This window comes from Gossypium hirsutum, chromosome D08 (genome assembly GCF_007990345.1).
Source record: "Gossypium hirsutum isolate 1008001.06 chromosome D08, Gossypium_hirsutum_v2.1, whole genome shotgun sequence".
Classification (NCBI taxonomy): Eukaryota; Viridiplantae; Streptophyta; class Magnoliopsida; order Malvales; family Malvaceae; genus Gossypium; species Gossypium hirsutum.
In genome coordinates, this window is record NC_053444.1 from 6,179,550 (window position 1) to 6,199,758 (window position 20,209).

The 20,209-nt window shown below is 32.6% G+C and overlaps 1 protein-coding gene across 1 annotated transcript; it reads left to right on the top strand.

The window, feature by feature from the left end:
• Positions 1 to 12,229: 12,229 nt before the first annotated feature.
• LOC107916386 (uncharacterized) lies at positions 12,230 to 19,702 on the top strand. Its single transcript, XM_016845658.2, has 7 exons — positions 12,230 to 12,760; positions 13,914 to 14,013; positions 14,845 to 14,907; positions 16,106 to 16,223; positions 16,517 to 16,599; positions 16,998 to 17,059; positions 18,966 to 19,702. Exons 1-7 carry the CDS (start codon positions 12,519 to 12,521, stop codon positions 19,075 to 19,077), a joined length of 780 nt encoding a protein of 259 aa, XP_016701147.1. The 5' UTR covers positions 12,230 to 12,518; the 3' UTR covers positions 19,078 to 19,702.
• Positions 19,703 to 20,209: the final 507 nt, after the last annotated feature.

Below are 20,209 nucleotides of genomic sequence, written 5' to 3' on the forward strand. Positions count from 1 at the left end.
TTTCAACCTTTAACTTGATTTTCTCTCTCCTCCAGCTTCAATTTCTTGAATCCAAATTGATATTCTAGCTCCCCATAGTCTCCTTGTTATCTTTCTCTCTTGATGGCTATGGAAATTCTTTTGATTTCTAATTGAAAATGGTGAATTTTTTTGGTGGAAGGACCAAATTGTTAAGAAAGCAAAACTTTCTTTCTTTTCTTCTCTTCTCTTCTAACGTGATTGCATGGAAAAAATGGTGGGTTGGTTCCTTTTCATCTTTCTTTCCACTTATATATACTAAATAATAAAATAATAAAATATCATTTAAAAATCAAATTAAAATATTAATAAACTAATATTTATTTATTTAATTAATCTAAATATCTCCAACATCATCATTATCTTCTAGATTTATCTCTTCTCTAAATGACCATTTTGCCCTTTATGATCTTTTAAAATTCCATCATTGAGTCATTACTTAATTTGGTAAAATTACGATTTAGTCCCTCATAATTCTTCACCTATTCAATTTGGTCCTAATTCATCCATTTTCCTTAGTTTCTAGATTATTCCAACCTTAAAATATTTGCACTATTGGTCCTTTAACTTTTTCTTATTTTCACTTTAACCCCTCAAATTTTGAGTATTTACCCTTGGGCAACAAAACTTTTCTCACTTTTACGATTTAATCCTTTCTTGAATTAATATGTCATAATTTACTTCTGAATGGTGACAACTCCAAATTACCCTTTTTATCACTTTATTTCCTTATTTTACTATATCAGGAATATTATCTTACTTTCTTACTGTAGTAATTTTCGGGGTATTACACTTTTGGGGCAAAATTTAACTATGACGAAAATCTTTGGATCTTTTTCTTCAATTAGGATAAGATCCAACAAAAATTCAAATAGATGACAACTCGACTTCAATGGGCAAAGCTATGATAAGTCAAAGAGAAGGCATTGCCCCGGCAAAGAATTTTCACTGCATCATTCATGATGTTAATCTTGGACATACTGTAAATTTCTAATATCGTGCTTTTGTTCAGATTACAATGTCAGTGCTTAACCTGGGCATATCCTGGTATGCTCATGTGAAGACGTCTTTGAACTCTTGAGGTAACTCAACAAGGTCTTGTTTTATTTCTCTGGTTATGCATGTTCCCTTAAGGTCACAATCTCCATTGTCTCCTCAGGAGGTAAAATTTTCTTCCTGCTCTACCATCCTCAACAAGTCTGGAGATATGCTACAATCTATGTCATTTTCAAAGTCATGAGATCCCTCTAAACACATGCCTCGCTCAAAAAGAAATTCTGAGTCTATAGTAGCGTCACTCATGTTATTGATATCTTGGGACCTATAGTAAGTACCAAAGAATATACAAAAGAATGTATGAATTTATGAATAATTATTTGTAAAATATGATGATAAATGAATAAAATAATGATGTGGAAGAAAATCCAAAAGAATGAAAGAATAATTAGTCGAAAAGAATGAAAGCATATTGGCTCAAAAACAAATGCAAAGATGTATTTTATTAGAATTACGACGTTCAGACATGAGCCTATTTCATAAAGGAATTATTATTTTCTCTAGGCTAATAGCAACAAGTGTGTTCTGAACATTACTCTAAGTAAGCTCTAGATGCTACAGAGATTTCTTCTACAATCCGATTATTTAGAACACTCCCAAGTTTATAAGGGTGGATATCTAACAAGGTCCCTTTTCAAGTGTATCTTCATATATGGCATTGATGTGAACATTTCCCAACATTGTATGTATATTTTTCTCTTCTTTAATTTCCTTATAGAACTCCATCTCTTTGTTGTCCATCCTGCCCTGAACCAAGGTCTTGAATTCCACGCCCTCTTGGGTCTCGTGCCCCTTCTCGTATGGAACTCACAGTGGTTCCTTGTCTTTCCATGGTTTCCTCATGAATTAGAAATAACTAATCCCCTTCTTGCCATCACGTTTACCCCATTATCAACATGATTGGGTAGCAGATTAGATGAGTCATCGAACTTGATGGTACCCCTATTGATGAGCCTTTCAACTAGCTTTTTGAAAGCGGTGCAGTTTTCTATCAAATGGCCCGTGATTCCTGCATGATATTTGCACTGGGTGTTTGCGTCGTATCCTTTAGAAAATAGGGGCTGCATGGGTTTCAAGTAGAAAGGGGATACCACATATGCATCAAATAAGCCCTGATATAGCTCTCTATATGACATTGGTATAGGCGTGAACTGAAGCCTTCCTATATTTGTCCTCATGTAAGGTTTTTGCTTTAAAGGGCCCTGATGGCGGGTGGTTTTTGTCTTTGGCTGCCCCACAGTGATTGGTTTTGAGTAGCCTTTGTTGTACCTACTTACATTATCCACCTTATTCCCCTTCTTCCTTGGGGCTTTTACAGTATCTGGGTGCTCTATTATCGCATGCTTTGTTTCTGCTGGATCATCAAGGGCAACAGGATTTGTTAGAAGATTTCCTCTTAGATTAGAACCTGGGCCTGTCGAGTAATTCGTCGACTTCGATGTACCAGTCTGATATTGTTGGGGCCTGATAGTAAAGAGTGCCCCTTGTGGACATGTATCTGGCTGAACCTGGACACTTATCGGGGTAAAACCTAGAGAATAGGCAAGATCCTCATTATCAACCCCAAAGTGGCCCACTAAGTATTTCCCTTTTTCTAACTCTCTAGCCAATAACTGGGTTAACTGGTTTATCATATTTCTTTGAAACTCTATCATCTGGTCTTTCATATCCTATTGAAATTTGGTCAATTGCTCTAGCATCTGTATTTGCATCTGCTCTAATCTCTCCAACCTTTGGTCCATTCCTTTAGTCTTTGCTTGGGTACCGTAAGGGTGTTGGTTTTCCAAATTAACTGAAATAATTTTACTCAATTAGGCTATTTCAATATATTTTAATGCATATGATGTCATGTAATGCAAATGCATGAAATGAATGCATAAAGAGGCTTTGATTTTGATTCAATTCCATTTAGAAGACTTTACTAGAAAACAAACTTCCTTACATAAAACGGATGCATGTACGGCCTCACCCTTATACTCCAAGAAACATCGATCTCTTTCTTTATTCGTATGTTTAAGATAAATCTCGCAAATTTCCAATGGATGCCACTGCTAGCTCCTTTTTCTTGATCCTGGTCACGATCCATCGTTTGCCCATCCTCGTAATTCTCATCAGCTACTTTAAGGAAGTTGGAATGTCAGCGGCTCTTGAATAATTCGCTTGAATCCTCGGGCCACCAAGTAACGTTATGTACTCCTTTATCACACTTCTTTTGTTGTGTTTTTTGAAATATATTCGGGCAGCCATATTATCTTCCACTTTATCAAGAAATTCGTTTTCCATGACAAGCCCTCTAATTTAGTAATCAAACTTGAATCAACACCTTTTTTTATGATGAAAATGCAATGTAATCAAAATTCCATGCAAACACAACAAAACACAACCAATCAGTATCAGGTATAAAAACAAACAGAACATAATCAAATACCTACTCGGGTAGCTACTAAGGGTTTGGTGTAGTTCTACCTAAAGCAAGTTCCTAAGGTTCACTATATGAGGTTCGGCTTCTAGGGAAAAGGTACCCGAACCAGCAGATTCCTCGATCCTCACCCATTATAGGCTCATATGGATCGAGTTCAGTTCAGGGGAATACATTTCCCTATGGCTGCACAGAGATGAAAATCTCATGAAGACATAGGTACGGATGTATCCCGAGATCTACTATTCTGCACGGAGGTGAAAACCTCACGAAGGACTAGTTTCTCACTCCCACTTAGAGGGGTAAAATTGACAAACCTATGCAATGCCAAAATGCAAATACACATTAACATATTTGGACCAACCAAACAAACATATTATGATCAAAATCATGAAAATAATGCAAAAGGAGGAATCGTGATTTTAAAACAAAATTTGACTTCTCGACCAAAAGACAAAAATTAATCAATTTATGGCTCGACTCTCTAACCATTCTCCAGTGGAGTCGTCAAGCTGTCGGAACTATTTTTTATTTGTTTTTAAAAATGAGAGTCGACTTTGAAAAACGAAAATAGAATCGCCACCGATCTTTTATTGAGGTGTGATCGGATCACCTTGAAAACGCTTTTGGTCTACGAGTTTCAAAAAAATGAATTCGGGAGTCAGTTACGTACGAGGAAAGGTTAGCACCCTCGTAACGCCCAAAATTGGTACCTAATTGATTAATTAATATCTTATAGTCGAATGATAAAAATCCAAGATTTTAAAAAATAACTCCCCCTTTTATTAATACTGTATATTTTTTAAGGAAAAAACATTTGGATAAATTTGAACGAGTGTAAAAGGCTTTCTCGCCTCGAGACAACAAAATGTTGTACCCCGTAAGTTAGGATGCAACATTTGAATTTCCAAGAATAAGCTAACCTTCAAAAACTTTATTGAAATTTATCGATTTTGAAAAATAAGAAATGTTTAGCCATTTTAGTTCGACGAGAAAATCGAAATCCCGTAAGTTAGAGTACGATCCCTCGAAGTTCCAAAGACGACATGAAGTTTGCTTTTAATTTTATTAAAAACATATGTTCTTGAATATAAAAAAAGGTCATTTCGAGTTAACAAGAAAACCGAGACCCCGTAAGTTAGGGTACGATTTCTCGAAACTTCGAAACGCATTATAAAGCCGACTCAAAACGTAATTAGTTAATTAGCTTGACATATAGGGAAAAAAATGATCACATACATTTGAATTTGGCTCACGACACGATAGCGAGAAATACGAGTGTAATTGTATGCATGGCATAATAATACATAGCAATAATATAAATAACAATGTAAATACAAAAGAACAAATTACATATATATAGCAATAGTCTCACATCATATACTATGCCAACATACACAGGTTAATGAATTAAAAGTCGATCAAGGCACCAAGCAAATTAACACACATGAAATTATACAAGTTTTAAAATAACTAAAAACGAATAGCATGAAAGAAAGGAAATTACAATCGATAAACCATGTGTTAAAATAAATTTAAAACAAATAATATATACATATGAGAATTTGAAAAAATAAAAAAAATAAAAAAATAGTTAAAAATAAATACTACATAAAATAATAGTATTTAAATAAATTTTAAAATAAATATTATATAAGAAGAAAATCAAAATACATAAAATAATATACATATATTAATTTAAATAAATAATATATACGGAATGAAAAACTTCATATAATAGTATATATAGTAACATGTATAAAAAGCTTAGAAAAATAATACATATAAAATTAAAATGGTAATACAATAAATTTAAACAATGTTAATAATAAATTTAAAATAATATTAAGCTTAATCATTAAAATAATATTAATTTTAAAATTAAATACATTAAAAATAAGGGAATAAAATTTAAAAAAAATCAAGCACATTAGATTAATAGGGATTAAATTGAACTCAAAACAGAATTAAAGGGAAAAAACGAAAAAAACAAAATGAAGGGCCAGTGCATAATGCGCGAATAACATGAGGGCCAAATGGGATATATTCCTTTCCCTCAAAACGCTGCGTTTTGGTATGGACCGAAATGAGACAAAAATAAAATGTCAGGCAAAATTTAAAAAGTCGTGAAAGGATTAATTTGAATACGTCATAAACGCAGGGGACCATTTGCGCAAAATTCCCCATGCGCTATAACACACGTGGATCTGGGACCAGCGGGTCGGGTCATCGGGTCCATGGCCACCAAACGGCATCGTTTTGAGGCCATTGAAGCGGCCCCTAAACGATGTCGTTTCTTACATCGTATATAACCCATTTTGAAACCCTAAATCAACAACCATTTATCAGTTTTAAAACAAACTTTAAAAAAAAGCCGCATCCCAAAACGCTGCTCAAAAATCAGGCCATTCTAAGGCCTTTTTAATCTCGCAGAACCCCGATCGCGACGGAGCTGGCAGACTCAATAACACCAGGTAGGGGTGAGCATTCGATCGAATCGAGTCGAATCGAATCGAAAATTTTCGAGTTAATCGAGTTTTCGAATCTCATTTTATCATCCTAACTTTATTTGAAGTTTTCTCGAATCGAGTCGAGTGAGATGGAATTGGAATCGAATCGAATCGAATATATTTGTTCGAGTTAAATTTTAAAAAATAATTTTGGGTCCTTGTAACCATTGTCACCCATCGTAATAAAATTTGTCCACCTTAATCAAATTTTTTATTAACTTTCATCACTTCATAATTTATTTATTAATTTTTTATATATTGGTTAGCTTCTTTGCTTGCTTAGTTGTTTCAATTATCTTCAGATTCTTGTCACTATATATTTTAGAATTAAAAAATATATTAAATGTAAAAATATGATTTTTTTAATAAAAGTTATTTTAAAAATAAAATGTGAAATTGATACCAATATAAAATTTTAACACGAATATTTTATGGCATAATTAATAATTCAATTTAATATAAATATTCAATATGATTAAACAATTCAATAATATAAATAATATAAAATGTGAAATTAATTTAATAATATAAATAGTAGATATAAATAAAATTATTACTATTTATGTTTAGTGATTTTTTTGGGATAATTTTGATTTTTTATTTGAGAGTAAAGGGTGAGAAGTAAAAGTTTAGGGGAAAAATAAAAAGTTTTGGGGAATAAAAGTTTGAGGGAAAGTAATTAGGGGGGAGTAAAATTTTGGAGGGAAAATATTAAAAAAAATTGGAGGGGGGAGGGTTTGGGATAGATGGGAGGTGGGATGGGAAGGGAATAAAAGTTTTAGGGGAAAAGTGGAAGGGAATAAAAATTTTGGGGGGAAAATAAAAGGTTTTGAGGGTTTTTGGGAGTAAAATTTAGAGAAAAAAATAAATGGGAGAGTAAATTTTGGTGGGAAATAGATTTTGGGTAGATTGGGGGGTTGGGAGGGGAGAGGAGTAAAAGTTTTGGGGGGAAAGTGGGAAGGAGTAAAAGTTTTAAGGGAAAAGTAAAAAGGTTTGGGAGTTTGGGGTAAAATGTAAAATATTCGAATTATTCGAATTATTCGAGTTATTCGAATTCGAAAACTCAACTCGATTCGAACTCGAAATTCAAAAAAAATATTCGAGTTGATTCGAATAACTCGATTAACTCGAATAACTCGATTCGTTTAACTCGAAATTCGATTTTTTTTCGATTTTTTCGAGTCGAATCGAGTTTTGCTCACCCCTAACACCAGGTAATTTCTATCTTTTAACTCTTCCTCCTCCCCTTTTCTCTCTTCCTTTTTCACGATTAATAAAATAAAGAAAAACATATAAGAACATTCAGAGAAAAACAGAAGGAAAAGAGAGAAAAAAAAAACCTTCTCTCAAAATTTTTCTTTCGAATTCATTTCATTCCACCATTTACAAATTTAAATAGACCTTATATAGCCGAAAATAAGAGAGAAAAACAATCAAAATCAAATCTATATCTTTTCCGTTATTCCCCCGTATATTCATATTATTTTTCTATATCTTTCTTGTTGCGTGGTTGTTTCAGCTGCTGTTGTTTGTTGCAGGAGCCAGTTGGAGGCGAGACGCACGCGGGGGAGGCCGATGCGTGCGCGGAGAGGAGCCTGGCTCGACTGCGGCGCAAATTGGGGTTTCTGGATGCTTCAAGCAAATGGGCCAGTTCGAGTTGGGCTAGGGTTTGGGTCTGGTGTTAGGTTATTCAGGTTTGGGTATTAGGCCTGCTATTGGGTTTGTAAAAAAAACTGAATTGTTTTCGGACTTTTAATTTTTTTTACAGGCCCAGGCCAAAATTGGGTATTACATAAATAATTTTAAAATTGAGGGTAACATAAGGCAAAAATTAAAAATTTATCATACTTCTAAATAATGAAAAATATAAGGAAAAAAGAGAGGGAGAAAGTGGCCCATTATATATAGGTATGGGTAACATAGGGATTTAAATTAAAATTTTACCATTTTTATATAAGGGAAACAAAAAATAACACTCATAAATAAAGTTTATATACGGGTATATAGATTATATATTATATTTATAATATAATAAATAAATATCATATCATGTTGAGCCGAAAAGTTTGTCCACAACCTGGCCTAAATAAAAAAATTGGTTCAAAATTTTGTTCAAGCTCAAATTTGAGCTTAATATTTATTTCAAATTCTCTCATATTTCAAATATAAGTCTTTGGATTTAGACGGATAATACAACTCATGAACACCTCTAGTTGAAACAAATTCTCACACCAAGTTAGAAAACAAAACAAACCTTTGATTTCAAATCTCCTTAAATAAGGAATAAAGAAAACTCCTTAGGGTCTCGAACCTGATATATTATAACTTTCTTTAACAAATATATTATCTTATTTTTATTAAAATTTACATAATATAATACATGTCAAAAATTGTCAACCATAAATAACATTAAATTGACATAACTTATTGAAACGTTAGTTGCAACTTACGTTGCAACAAGGTCTGACGATAATTGATTGCACTAACAATCTTCTCATTTTGGATATTTACGTAACATTACAACAAAACAACACACTCCCAATACAAATTAAAAGTATAGGAAACTGGACATGTTGAATCGAAACATATTACTTCTGTCACTATACATCCACAAAATTACCATGCATTTTAAGAAAGCAAGAATAAGTCTATTCAAAACAATTACAAGAAACCAAATAGAAAATTGTTAAGACATGTTAGAAGTTGTGTGACCCAAATTTTTACTAAAATAAATACAAGTGGCAAGATAGGGGAATCTACGAGTGCGAAGGTCGAAGTTTACTTCCTCTATTTGATGTTGATTAGAATAAGTTGTTTTAGCCTTATTACACTACTTCTATTTGATTTTGATTAAAATAAGGTTTTAAACCTATAAATAGACACCTCTTGTATCATTCGAATTCGACATAGTGAATTTTTTCTTCTCTACCCGTGGTTTTTCCCGAAAGGACGTCCACGTAAAATTCTTAGTATTCTATTTTTCTTTATTTTCTTTGCAATATATTGCCGTTCTATTTTTTCACAAGACATAACGACATGCTTCCATCCACTAACTCCCACTTACTCAACATTTCTCCCCCCTTTTGTAAAATAACGAAGGGAGAAACTTTTTATTTATCAGCAACCTTTAAATTAATTTTGTATCAAAGAACTTTAATCCTCTCTCTATTAAACAAGTTGAGCTAATTATTGAGGAACTTCAACTAAGCCTTAAGATGTTCAAACATTATTGTCATGTTCATTATTTTCTCGATCATTCTAGAAGTAATAGTCGTTAATGGTACAACATCATCGAACTCACTAGTATGGTTCGATAGGGTTTATAATAGGTTCACTTGTTGCTTTTTTTTATTACAGCTGGAGGTGCAATAACTTTTGCCTATTTCGCAATTGTGATTGTTTCTTCAACTTCAACATTAACATTATGTTATTCTTGTTCTATTACTACATTGATGTCTTTAGTAGACTCTCTAACATGAGAAACAACCTCTGGTTATTATTTGCCAACGAAATTAACTTCAATCATCTCATCAAGCAATTAATATCGTCAAAGTTTTATTGCAAAACAATTGAGGTTTTCAACTCTTTTAAAGTAACAATGACAACCTCTTCTATCTGGTCATCATCATCACTAATAGCGATTAACTTTTTAGTAATAATTTTCTCAAACGTATAATAATTACTAACATAAACTAAACCCATAATATAAGAAACCATCAACACTAGAAAACAACATTATCACTCCTTTTTGACAAATAAGTTAAAGTAATGACTCGTCCTCGTTAAGATACCATTTTCAACTTATAATACCAATAAAAGAATATAAAGTAACATCCACACCAACAAGTAGGTATTACTGTCATCAAAACTTGGATCAATGATACTTTGTGACAATAACAATTTATTGCAACATTAAAAACAAGGTTTGACTATTTCTCTTTATCCTCAGAAATTACAAAAGATATCTGTGTATTCATGTCATTAATGCTTATCATACTTACAATAACATCTAATTTAAATATAAAAGTTTTACTTTATATCATAAAATATTTAAAATAATTATAAAATTGAATATTTGTTTGGAAAAAAAATAAATTAAATACTAATTTAAACATTAAAGCCAAATTTAGATTCTAAAAAGTGTATTTACCCTTTAGTTTACAACTACAACCCTTGCTTAAAAACTATTTGTTTTTTTAACTAACAAGTATGATGAATTATACTCCTTTATTGTCATAAAAATGTCACAATTTAAAATTATCGAGGTAAACTTTTTTAACTTTAACATAACTTATTTTAAATATTTTAATTAATTAAATTTCACCAAAAATAAAAAATAAAAACTATTCCATTGAATTGTTCTTACATCATTGAATATTAAAACAAAAAAAAAAAACAAAGTTAAAATTTAGAATAAATTACATAATTAGTCATTTAATTACAAAAACTTTCAATTTTGTCATTAAAGTCTTCAATCACTTTTGTTCTGGTCATCCTTCGTTGAATTATCAATGAAAAAAAATGATATGACCCTTTTTAAATTGGTATAATAACATATTTAATTTTCAACACTTAAACATTCTATAATTTTAATCCTATAAATAATTCAATAAATTTAGTACTCCATAGTTTTATCAATTTGCTCTTCAAATACATCTATTAGTCAAAATCAACAAGATGATGACAAAATAAATTCAAGGATAATTTTCACATAACAATGGTTAAAACTGACTGTAGGAAGCTAATAGAAAAAGAATGGGATGATATGAATATTGGACTTAAATTTAGTCTTATGAAATGGAATAAAGGTTTGGGGAACATCAACTTGGTTATTGAAGGACTTGAAAAGAAGGTATATGAATTTGATTTTTTTTTTGTTTTCTTCTAAAGATATTTCACTTAAAACATTGTCCAAATCTAGTCTAGATAAAAAATATTAAATTTGAGCTCGGGCCGATTCATCTATATTTTTTTATATAAAATAAATTTTTAAAAAATACAATACATCAAATATATTAAAAATATTAAAATAAATATTTATCAATAAATTAAAAATATACAAAAAAAATTACACTTAAAATAACATTAAAATAATTGCAACTTAGCAAGCAAATACCTCTAAAATAATAGCAAAATTAATAATAAAATAAAAGTTAAACAATATCCAAACAATAATAACAAAATAATTACTCAAAGACCCAATCTATTTAATTTTTTTTTCAAACCCATTCCTCGAAGTTATAATTTTACTTAAAATCTTACTTTTTGAACGGGTTAATATGACATAGGGTGAGTTTGGATGGGCGATTGGGTGTGGTGCGGTACGTTTAGCTTACTTTTTGTCTCACGCTATAGTATCACTACAGTATCTAATCTCACCGCCACCGCTATTTTTACACTAACCGCAGATAAACGCACTGCCTATCCAAACTCACCCGTAATCAGTTATAGTAATAACTAGTGGTAGTTGCGTTAAATGGGTTTGTATTTGGTGGTTGCTGGTGTTTGATCAAAATGAAAAACATATTTTTAATAATTTAAGTAGCAGTTTGCATGCGAGAATTGAAAATGGAGGATAGCTTGTTTTCTGAGTTTTAGGAAAATTGATTTAGGGAAAGGAAATGACAACATTTAAAATTGATTTAGGAAGATATGATTAAGGATTAAATTGATAAGATTTGTAAATATGGAAGGTTTAATTTGTTGAATTATTTAGAATTAGAATTAAATTTATAAAATGTGTTAGAATTGAGAACCAAATGGGATTATACCAGTTTAAAAAGGTCATATATCATTTGATTTAATGGAGCATGATTAAAATAGAAACATCGAAAATATTAGTAGTTAAATAGAAAATTTTTATAATTAAATGATTAAAATAAAAATACACTAATAATTGAGCGACTAATTATATAATTTCTTTAAAGTTTAATTATAACAATTAAAATGGGACAAGTTTAGTGGGAGAGATGATTTCAACCAAACCTCATAATTATTGGCATCCATTTGTCCGTATAATATTTTTCTTTGTCTCTAATGCATAAATAAAAAAAAAGAATAAAAAAATCTATCAGAAATATAAAAATGAAAAAGTTACTTCAGATATTTTGTGAGGGGAGGGCTACGTAAATATATATCTCTTTATTTCTTGCAATTTATTATTACAGCTCGGTAATAAAAGGGCAAGCGGATTAAATATAAAGAATTAAAAAAAAAAGAGCATCTTAAAGCATGCTAAAAAGAGAAAAATCTGTCACTTTCTCGGGAAAAAAGTGAAAAAAAAAGATTCGCATTTTTAGGTTGGCAATTGAAGAACAACTCTCCTCCATTTCTATCCCTTTGCAAGAAGCCACGCTTTCCTTCTCCCTTTTGTTCTCTGATTAATTACAATTGTCCCAGCAGACATTTAACATCACAATTATTCCAAATAATAGATAAATTTCCAATTCATTAGTTCACATCGTTAGAATTCGAGAGAAACAGAAAGGATTTTAGCTTTTTGTTATATATGATTAATGGCTGCGAGTGCGAATCCGACGGGGAATCATCAGGAAGGTTCGTCGAACCAGAACGTAACGCCTTCTCCTCCTCCAACTGCCAATGGTCTTGCCGTCAATTCGAACAATAGTGGGGGCAATACATCGACCGCCGCCGCCGCCGTCTCGGCTGACACGCAGTCCGCGTTGAGGCACAACCCTGGCATCTCCCTAGACTGGACTCCTGAAGAACAAACGATGCTCGAAGATTTGCTCGTCAAGTAAGCTTAAGTTCCCTCTCCGTCTTTAACACTTCATTTTGTACCTCTTTTATCGTTTTGTTCCTTTCGTTTGCTTTTACTTGTGTGGAACTTGTTACTCACTCTTTAATTTAATAAGCTTAAAAAAATCATTGGGAACTGGAAATATCATTTACACATTTATTATTAATTTTCAAATTTTATACATGATTCAAAGATGTACTTGTCTTTTTTGATGTGCGAACTTTTCAGTTTTAGCGACTATTGTTTGTTGCTCAATTATGATTTTGTAGGCTTGAGGGAATTGAAGAGATACTTTTGTTCTTCCTTTATTCCTTTGTTCCCCTTGATGAACTTGCATTGTTTCGTACTTTAAAACCAAGGAGTTCTTTGCACAAAAGACATTTGGCTAACTATAATTGGACATGTCTTCGTTTTGGTAAAACATGCTTCCATATTACCTTGTTTTTCTTCCTTGGTCAAACTTTATGCTAGATACAGTATCATGGACTCTCCGTTTAAGTGATGTGGTTTGAGACAAACCAATAAAATATTGTTCCATAATATTCTTCAGTCTTGGGTTGAAAGATGGTTGGTGAGTACAATAGTGTTGCTTGAGTTGCTATGAATTAGAATACTAGCGTTTGCCAGTTTCAATTCATTACGAGGAGCTTGCTGTCTAACACTATCCAATAATTCGTGGCATTGTGACCACATAAATTTGTGGAGTGGCTTCTTTTTCACCATCTTGATGTTTAGTTCAATAAAAGCTATTTCACTTGTTACTTGCATTTATGTTGTTGTGATATTCTAGAACTAGTAATATTTCCAAGGCATAACTATTAGCATGCTGGTTCCAGTTAAAGTGGCCTGTTTCTTATTTAGTTTATAGTTGATCTGGTGGTCGTCCATCTAAACTCCTCATATAACTGTCCCGTCAGAAATCTAAAGTATGCTTAATTGTGATGCTGGCTTATATAATAGCTTCTGTTATATATGTTACTTGTTTTGGTAATTTACTCTGCCAAAAATTACTAATGTGTTTTCTCTTGGTTGAGTTTTGGGCATATTTGCTTTTTTCCCTGTTTATTTTTTGGGTCCCATATTGTTTTCCTTGTATATTTCTTCACTTGATTTTGATTACTGAAGGCTTGATCAATATCTCTGTTTGCAGGTATACCTCCGATTCAACCATAGTTCGCTATGCTAAGATCGCAATGCAGTTGAAGGACAAAACAGTTCGGGAGGTGGCACTGCGTTGTAGATGGATGACTGTAAGTTGGTTACAACTTGATTTTTTTAAATCAAATGTTTCATTTAATGTGAATGTCAAGAGTTTCTCTTTAGAGCTCTTGTGTAAAGGGATGTATTTGTGCTGATTTTATTGGAGGGAGAACCCAAAATCTGGTATGTTTGACATGTAGTCCTTACCATAGGGTAGAGACAGGACTACTAATAATGAGGTGGGACTTACTATAAGCTTATTGATGCCTAATTTATATTTCTAAAATGCATTAAATTGCAATGACATTAAGCTCAATTCCAGCTTTAAGCTTTGTCCTAGGCTTTTTTAAGAAATGAATTTTAGATTATGTTTCATATCATATTAAAAATTCTACTTATCTAGAGCTATAAGATTCTAATTAAAGTTCAGTGTATTATAGCAGAAAGAAAGATGTCTAACATTCTTCAATGGCATGATAATAATCGTGGATCATTATTCATGGATAAAACAATTAGCTACTGATTGTGTTTATGACTGACTTTTCTTGATTCCTTGTTTAGCTGATTATCTGCCTTCAGAAAACTACTGTATGAGATAGGTTTTCAACTAATTCTTATGTTTTTCTCCTGCTACTTCTTGATGGATGCCTTATCTTTTTCTATTTCGTTTCTCATCTGGAAAAGTTCTATAGCTCATTGGAAAAAAGGTCTATAGCTAGTTTGGCTGCTAGCATTCCTCTTTAAAAAAATTGTTCTATTCTGTAATTTTGTATGGCATAATGTCTGTAGAATGTGTCATAATCATTTTGTTTGTATTTGTAGTAAATATGCATATATTGTATTTGTGTGCCAAAAAATCACCTAGTTGAATATGCTTGCAGAAAAAGGAAAATGGCAAACGAAGGAAGGAGGATCATTCAGCAAGGAAAAATAAAGACCGAAGGGTATTTTTTTTTCAGAATCTTCATGCTAGTACAATTTATATGTTCAATGTACTTATACACTGCTTTATATTTCACAATTGTTCCTTAAAGTATGTCTTCGGAAGAAAGTTCTTTCCCTGTGATCGTTTCCTGACTGAAATTACCTAGCCCGTTGGTAACTTTTGTAGTTTCTTATTCTCTCTATGAATTCTAAATCTGTTTCCTATGGTCACTGAGTTTTTAGTTTCTAAATCTGTTTCTCTATGAATTCTAAAGCCCGTTTGGGCTTTCTTGACATGACAGTTGCTTCAAATATATATATCACTCACTACTCCTGTGATTGTTATACACTCATCATCCTTCATTACACATGCATATTGAAGTTCTTGAAATAAAGGTGTGCCTGAAATGATTCAAGCAGGAGGCAACCAGATAACAAATTAAGGTTACATAAGTAGCTGGTATATGTAACACAATTATGTAATTTCCACTGTGCCTTAGGTGCATGTTTAATTGACTATCTGATAAATAAAGCTTAAAACCTTGGGCATAACTAGATATGGTTGAAAGTTGAAACTTGTGCAGAGAAGGTCTACTCCATAGCGTGTTCAACCCAGATAGATCTTTTGCATGATATTCCACACTAATTCTTTCTTTTGTTTTTTTTTCAAAGAAATTTCTTTATGGTATTAGGAGTTTTTGTCAATGCTCTAGCTTATCATTGTTAAGCTCAGTTGGTGATGGGAGTGGAACTGCTACTCCTTCCCATTAAAAGTTTCCTCAGCCCTACGTGTGTAATTGAGCCGAGCTGAACCCAAATAGTGGCAAGCTCAAGCTCAACTTGAAATTTGGGGATTGATACTCAGCTCGGGGTCGATTGAACATCAATTTCTAAGCTCGAGCTTGGCTTGTGACATAATTGAGCTACTCAAGCTCAAGCTCGATTAAGTTCATTCATAGTTGGATTAGCATTGTGAGCTGTTCAAATAGACTATTGTATAGCTCAAGCTGCTTGAGCTTGAGTTTGGCTCAATAATCACCAAATTGAATTTGAGTTTTTTTTTAGTCAAATTTGAATAGCTTGCGAACACCCGTGTCTCATTTACACCTCTAGTCAGTCCTCTTGTTTATGCATTCATCTATTTGCATCTCAGTTCTTTTCTTAGTAGGCTACTTTTGTTTTTGTAACCTCAAGTTTGATAGCGACATTGTTTCACAGGAGAAGGGTACGGACACTTCGGTGAAGTCTACACCTCATTTAACAACTAGACCTAATGGTCCTTCATATGCTCTACCAATGATCCCTATGGACAACGATGATGGCATCCTATATGAAGGTTTGGTTAAAACATATATTAGAGAGGACTTCACTGTTTTCCAATATAAAAATTACAGCTGGGCAGAAACTTTGAGCTGAAATGCTCAATCAGTGGAAATAAAATAGCCATGTTTTTATTTTAAAAATTATTAATTAGGATGCACGGTAATTCTTTGGAGCTGACTAGAGTCACTGGGCACGTAGAGCATAAACCTTACATTGAGTTTAAAATTTACCAACAGAAAAGTGTATAATCAATTTGCTTTCTTTACACTTTTTTTTTTAAATTAAGAATTTGAATTGTCTTTTCAGCCATTGGTGGTGTGACGGGAGAACTGTTTGAACAAAACGCTCAAATGTTTAATCAGATTTCTGCAAATTTTGCAGCTTTCCAGGTGATGCATGTAGTTTCAATAGAATTTTCTCCATAATTATGTGCTACAGAGACCTGCTATTCTTCTGAGCAAATATGTTCTAATTTTGCATTCATTAGTGCTGCTGTTGCTTCATTTCATTTTATGTGGTTGAGATCTCCCTCTCTCTCTGTTGGTTTTTATCTTGACAAATAAATCATATTTCGTAGGAGTTGAAATCTTTATATTATATTCCTCTAAAACTTAATATATTTTTTTCATCCCTTGCTTATATGTGGTCATTGTTGATTTTGATTGAAAGTGGCAACAGGGTAAAATAATGGAATGAAAGGGGGGGAAATCAACTTCATGTACTTAATCCCCTAATAGCTAATGGCTACTTTATTGATTGATATTATTACCATTTATTTTCCATTCAGGTACATGATAATATAAATCTCTTATGCAAAGCCCGGGACAATATCCTCACGATCATGAATGAGTATGTTACCTCTATGATTTGATTTTTCTGTTTTGTCCAAATTAGAGATTTCTTTAATATTTGTTTTATGCTAATAGGACTTCATCGTAATTGCATTTTTATTGCACGAGTGCAAGTCTATAAACATTCATTTCCATGTGATGTGAAATGGTATTTTTATGGCAATCATGGACTCTTTTTCTTGTCAACAGTACCATTCTATTAATTTATTTAGTTTCCTTCATAGGAAATGATGAACATGAAAAAGCAGCTGGAAGCACTGTTTTTATGGTATTATAGGGGAGGGCATTTCTCATGTTCTAATAGCAAACTAAAACTAATTTCTTAGTAATGAAAATGAGAAAATGATCCTAGTACTTGTCAATCTGAGGCAATAGCCGTAAAATTTTCTGTTGAGAGTATGGTTGGTTGTTTTGGCTTCTCAGCTTCTTTTTGGTAGCTATTTTACTTTCCTGTGCATGCTACTACACATTCATAAAAGTTTTACCTATCATTAAAGGACTAGCTATTTTTCACCATGTGAGATGTTAAAAGTTATATATCACCTGATGCTGATGCAAGATAGGTTTGGCTTGTCGGTCTAATTATCAAGCCACACTTAAGTTTGTTATGTTTTTGCCGAGCAAAGTTAACAGCCACTGATGTACAAAGATAATTCATATTTATCATTATGTAAAGATTCTGAAACCAAAATTGAGCAGCAAGTCAAATTTTTAGCCTTCCTACCTTAATGTCTAGATGCCTATGTCATTGTCATTAATATATTGGGTTTATTGTCTACCCAAAGTCAAGAACTTGGAACAACTTGCGGGATTCAAAATCAAATTGCATGAGCAATAGCTAGACCCATCCAAGGGCTGGGCTACATGTCCGACCGATAGGTTTGGTCGTCCTAAGTTGGGCTAGGACAAGGTGTTTTTATTTAAAACTTTAATGATAATATGGATATTTTTATTTAAATTTATTTATAAATATGAATCTTAATCTAAAATATAGCAAAATGAGTTATTCGGGCTTGTCTGGGTGCAGCCCAAATGAGCTTGGGTAAGAGATTTGAAAATTTTCCAGGCTCCAAGCCCGGCCCATGAGCACCTCTACCAGAAGCCATTTGGGTGATCAGTTTTTTCTCCCAATAGCTGAATTAGAGTGGAAAATGGCGTAAGCAAAACTCCTTGGAGCATGTAAATAGGCTCTGTTCTGTTCTGCCATCTGGTAGAGAACAATTTTGAAATAACATTTTGCTGAGGGGGTGTCAGTCTTGGACCCTCAAACTGTGGATGTATTGTTTCCGAGCAATACCTCAACTATTTGAGGGTCCAAGACTGACCTCCTCTCAACACATTTTGTCCTCCATGTTGATGCGTTCACCTATTATTGTTGCAAGCTATTTTGTTAAAGAAATTGGCACTAGTTTCATTTGACATTTGGTTTGTACAGAATTCATTAAAGCTAAGGTTGTAAGTCGTAATGGTCGAGGAAGTGAAAAGGTTAAGACATTTCCTGCTGTGTGTATATATATTGTTATAGAATTCATACACATCCTCTTCATGGTTTAGGTTTTGACTGAATTATATAAATTATGCAAACGCATGGGGGCTGACCCCCAGCTAAGCCTGATCCTTTATTTCTATTTTGATTTACCCCCGACTGGCTCTGGAGCTGCATAGATGATTAGTTTTTGGAACAAGGATGATGAACCTTGTGAGTGAGGACCATGGATCTTCATCTCTTCCTCTCTCAATCTCCCTATATTTAGTGGAAAGTCGGACAGAGATGATCCTGTTGTGTAGCTTCCTGTTTTGATAGAGGGGAATGATAAGAAAGTTCCATCCCTCATGAATGCATTATTTATTGTCTTATATATATTATCTGCAGTAATTCAACGATTTTTTTCATTTTTTACCAGTTTGAATGATCTGCCAGAGGTAATGAAACAGATGCCTCCGCTTCCGGTTAAGGTGAATGAAGAACTAGCCAACAACATCCTCGGTCATGCATCGCATCAGATGAAATCATGATTCGGGGCTCTTACTGATTTCTGACCATTTGTCTCAGGGCTCGGAATACTCAAGTAAAATCCGAAAGACAAGGTAAAAAAGAAAGAAAAAAGAAAAGAAAAATCTGGCCCCCTTATCATTTTATCAAAATTAAAATGGTTTTCCATGTGTGTTATTTCTGATAAATTAGAATGCAAAAGTTCCATTTTTCACCCCATGATTTATAACTTTGCTTTAACTTTTGATTAATTTTAGGAACTATTATTAGTCAGCGTAGCTTGTGAATATATATGTAGGTGTGTAGAACGAAATCCCTTTCTGTACTATCATCATTGCTTATATTAGTCACTCACCCATGCTTAGAGTTGAGTGCCGGACACCTGTTATGTGTCGACGCAGGTAAACTCATTCTTTATTAAGAATTTTTTTTCATACATTTAAAAGATTTGTGTTTCGCATGCATATCCGAACATACATCGAATGTACCAAATACACAATACGTTAAACCTTGTAAACCTTGTGTAGCTGGAAAGTTTGGAATGGTTGATATCACAGAAATGTTTGGAGGAATTACCAAAATGTAACATTCCTTCCCTACCAAGTATTCTCAAGTTTCGATGTAATAAAAATTTGAATACAGGACTGACATGAATTGCTATGTTAATTTTTATTAATTTAATGCGTGGTTGACGAAATAACTAGACAGCGTGTACATTATGTCAATGCCTAGGGGCTAGTCATTAATAGTAAAATGGATAGAACTTTTAACAAGATCAATTACTTGATTTATACTAATTTATCTATTTTTTTTGAGTAAATAAGATAAAAATACTCTTAACAGACTAATAGACCCAGTAAATTTGAGAATTGGGCTGACCCAATGTGAAATTTGGACTTTAGCACTGGATGGAGGGTGATTTAATTATTGTAAATTCCATATGTAATAGTTTCTCTCTTTTTTCGGGTTTCAGTCTATTTTGAAATTTATTTCCATTTTTGATATAAACAAATGCATGCCTGTCAAGTTCAATATTTCTAATCGAAATCGAATTTTTTGACCGGACCCTATTAAACTCGTTTAATCAAGCTCAATTTCTATGCTTCGGCATAAGTTCAAAGTGAGGTTTTTTTTTAAATATTAATTATAAATAAA